At 37.3% G+C, this 2,766-nt stretch overlaps 1 protein-coding gene across 1 annotated transcript; it reads left to right on the forward strand.

The window, feature by feature from the left end:
* Positions 1-372: 372 nt before the first annotated feature.
* On the forward strand, positions 373-2,432 carry LOC141712938 (peroxidase 12-like). Its single transcript, XM_074516069.1, has 3 exons — positions 373-639; positions 799-993; positions 1,723-2,432. The coding sequence occupies exons 1-3, from the start codon at positions 400-402 to the stop codon at positions 2,344-2,346; spliced, it is 1,059 nt and encodes a 352-aa protein (XP_074372170.1). The 5' UTR covers positions 373-399; the 3' UTR covers positions 2,347-2,432.
* The last annotated feature ends 334 nt before the right edge of the window (positions 2,433-2,766 follow it).

Genomic DNA, 2,766 nt, shown 5'->3' on the forward strand with positions numbered 1-2,766 from the left:
AGGATCATTTGAGGATTAGACACATGTTCAATTATCCTGGCTATATTGTTAGCAAAAGCGGAAAACTTTGAAAAACATTTAAATCATTATTAGTAACCAAAGAAAAACTGTAACAGAGAGAAACACAGCAGGCCCATAGTTTTGCAAAATGTGTTTACAGTAAAATGTAAAACTGACAGGTCGAGAAAGTGTAGATGCTAATTTTACAAGATGACAAAAAAGACAAAAGCTCTGCACATTTCATCAAAGAGAGAACGTGCATGTAATAAGTAATATATTTATCCAAAAAAGACTAGATATATTAAGACTAGTCAACTAGAACACCTCAAGTCTTTGGCTGCATTTTTTATATAAATCCGGTATTGAACAACCAAAAAAGACACATATATTAAAACCAAAATGGCATCAATAACTTCTGCTTCTCTTCGCTCTCTGCTCATTTTATTGCAACTTTCTTACTTGTATGTTTCGGAAGCACAAACACCACCTGTAACCAAGGGACTCTCATTAACATTCTTTGACACGACTTGCCCAAGGTTGGAATCCATTGTCAGGAAACAACTTGAGAAAGACTTTGCTCAAGATATCGGCCAAGCTGCTGGCTTACTTCGCATGCACTTCCACGATTGTTTTGTTCAGGTACCTTTTCTATATATATGTAATTCATTTCATAGTCGTCAGGGTCATGTTACAAACTCCAGTTCTTTTTTATGAATGATCATTGCTAGTACATACTATTTTAGTCGACGCTTTAAATCAGTGCACAGGCACCTCCAAATGATGATTACTAATCTGCAGGGATGTGATGCATCTGTATTGCTTGATGGCTCGGCCAGTGGACCGAGTGAGCAGGAGGCACCTCCAAATCTAACTCTAAGGCCCAAGGCATTTGAAATTATCGACAACATTCGCAGACAGGTGCACAGGCGTTGCGGTGCAATTGTGTCATGCGCTGATATCACCGCTCTCACAGCCCGTGATGCAGTTGTTTTGGTACAACGCTTAACACCCTTTCTATCTTAATACTACGTTTAATTACTACCATCAAATCAACCCCCCTGAATTCTATATTATTGTATCACACAAGTCCAAATGGTCCCTCATCTTCTGTCAATTATTGTAGTATTAAATTTTCTAGTTGAGACTACTATGTCCAGCTTTTATAACTTGTGCCTAACACATGGAATATGTCCCTGCATTTCCTTTTCAGCCCACTTATTATTTGTCTAAAGTTTGCCAGCCAATTATTTTTCACCCCTTTGTTGAAGACCCCATGCATGCACTATCTTATCCGAATATCAAATGTATATTAATCTCTTTCAACAAATGATCAAGCAATTTCCAAATGACAATACTCACCACAGTTTTTTAGTTTTGTGCAATCTAGAAAATGACACCACTGGTGCCTCTCTTCTGCAAAATCAAGTAGTATATTTCTCATTTTTCGACTAAAGAAACATCGATATTTTATTGGTTAATTTATAGACTTTATTCAGCCCAACCTCAGGGGTCAAAAAATCATCATTTATATTGCCGTTTTGAGGTAGTAATTATCTTGTATCAATCTCATTGTCTTGGTATTAAAACATACTTATGTTTATACCTTAAATGAGTTGATAATATTCTGTGTGAAGATATTATAGAAAATTGCATATAAATTTAGATGTTTCATACATATCTATTAAAATACAATCTCACAATTTGCTCAATATGATAAACTAGTCCGGTGGACCAGATTACAAAGTGCCACTAGGAAGACGAGATGGACTCAACTTCGCAACAAGTCAGGCCACACTAGACAACCTTGTTGGTCCAAATGCCAATACAACTGAAGTCCTCCGTCGTCTTGCCAGGAAAAACTTAGATGCCACTGATGCAGTCGCGCTCTCTGGTGCCCACACCATTGGTATAAGCCACTGCAGTTCCTTCACTGGACGTCTGTATCCGCAAGACCCTACAATGGACCAAACGTTTGCTAAAAACCTCAAAACCACATGCCCTCAAAATGCACAAGTTGATGCGACAGTGTTCCAAGATATTCGAAGTCCAAATGTGTTTGATAATAAGTACTATGTTGATCTCATGAACCGACAGGGGTTGTTTACTTCGGACCAAGATTTGTATACCGATAGTAGGACTCGTGGCATTGTTACAAGTTTTGCAGTTAACCAGACTTTATTCTTCGAGAAGTTTGTGATTGGCATGTTAAAGATGGGGCAATTGAATGTATTGACAGGAACTCAGGGTGAAATCCGGGCTAATTGTTCGATGAGAAACTCGGACAATACATTGTTGTCATCTGTTGTGGATGTGGCTGAAGAGGCTAGCCAGTTTATAGGCTTTTAAGGAGATCTAGTACTTGGTTGAACACATATAAATGTCCTGTTAGCTAAATTCTAAATAAAACCTTGTGAAAGGAACTACTTAGTTTAGTTTTGTTGTAAAAAAGTACAGTAACGTTTTTCATGTTACCGGTGGCGGGTACGCATGGCATATGTAAGAATTTCTAATAAATTTCGAGTCTTGTGGCAAAAAAAAAAAAACCGAGTCTCCGATGGCGATCTCTTAAATTAATTTTGATTATGTCTTAACAAGTATTTTCTAAATTTTTTACTGTATGATGATATGAAATTTTTTAGATAACTGTGTAGTCTTTAAGCAATTTGACTATGACCAATTCGGAATTGGTGATTAACGCTCTCGACCTGTCATAATTAATGCGTGTAAACTGAAAAGATGGTGTACATGCAGAGCTGTTCATGAACC

This window comes from Apium graveolens, chromosome 3 (assembly GCF_009905375.1).
Source record: "Apium graveolens cultivar Ventura chromosome 3, ASM990537v1, whole genome shotgun sequence".
NCBI lineage: Eukaryota > Viridiplantae > Streptophyta > Magnoliopsida > Apiales > Apiaceae > Apium > Apium graveolens.

Excerpts from the sequence above, each read along its gene's own strand:
- LOC141712938 (XM_074516069.1), top strand. The coding sequence starts at position 400 with ATGGCATCAATAACTTCTGCTTCTCTTCGCTCTCTGCTCATTTTATTG. Across the intron at positions 640-798 it reads TCCACGATTGTTTTGTTCAG|GGATGTGATGCATCTGTATT; the intron begins GTACCTTTTCTA and ends ACTAATCTGCAG. Across the intron at positions 994-1,722 it reads CCCGTGATGCAGTTGTTTTG|TCCGGTGGACCAGATTACAA; the intron begins GTACAACGCTTA and ends ATGATAAACTAG.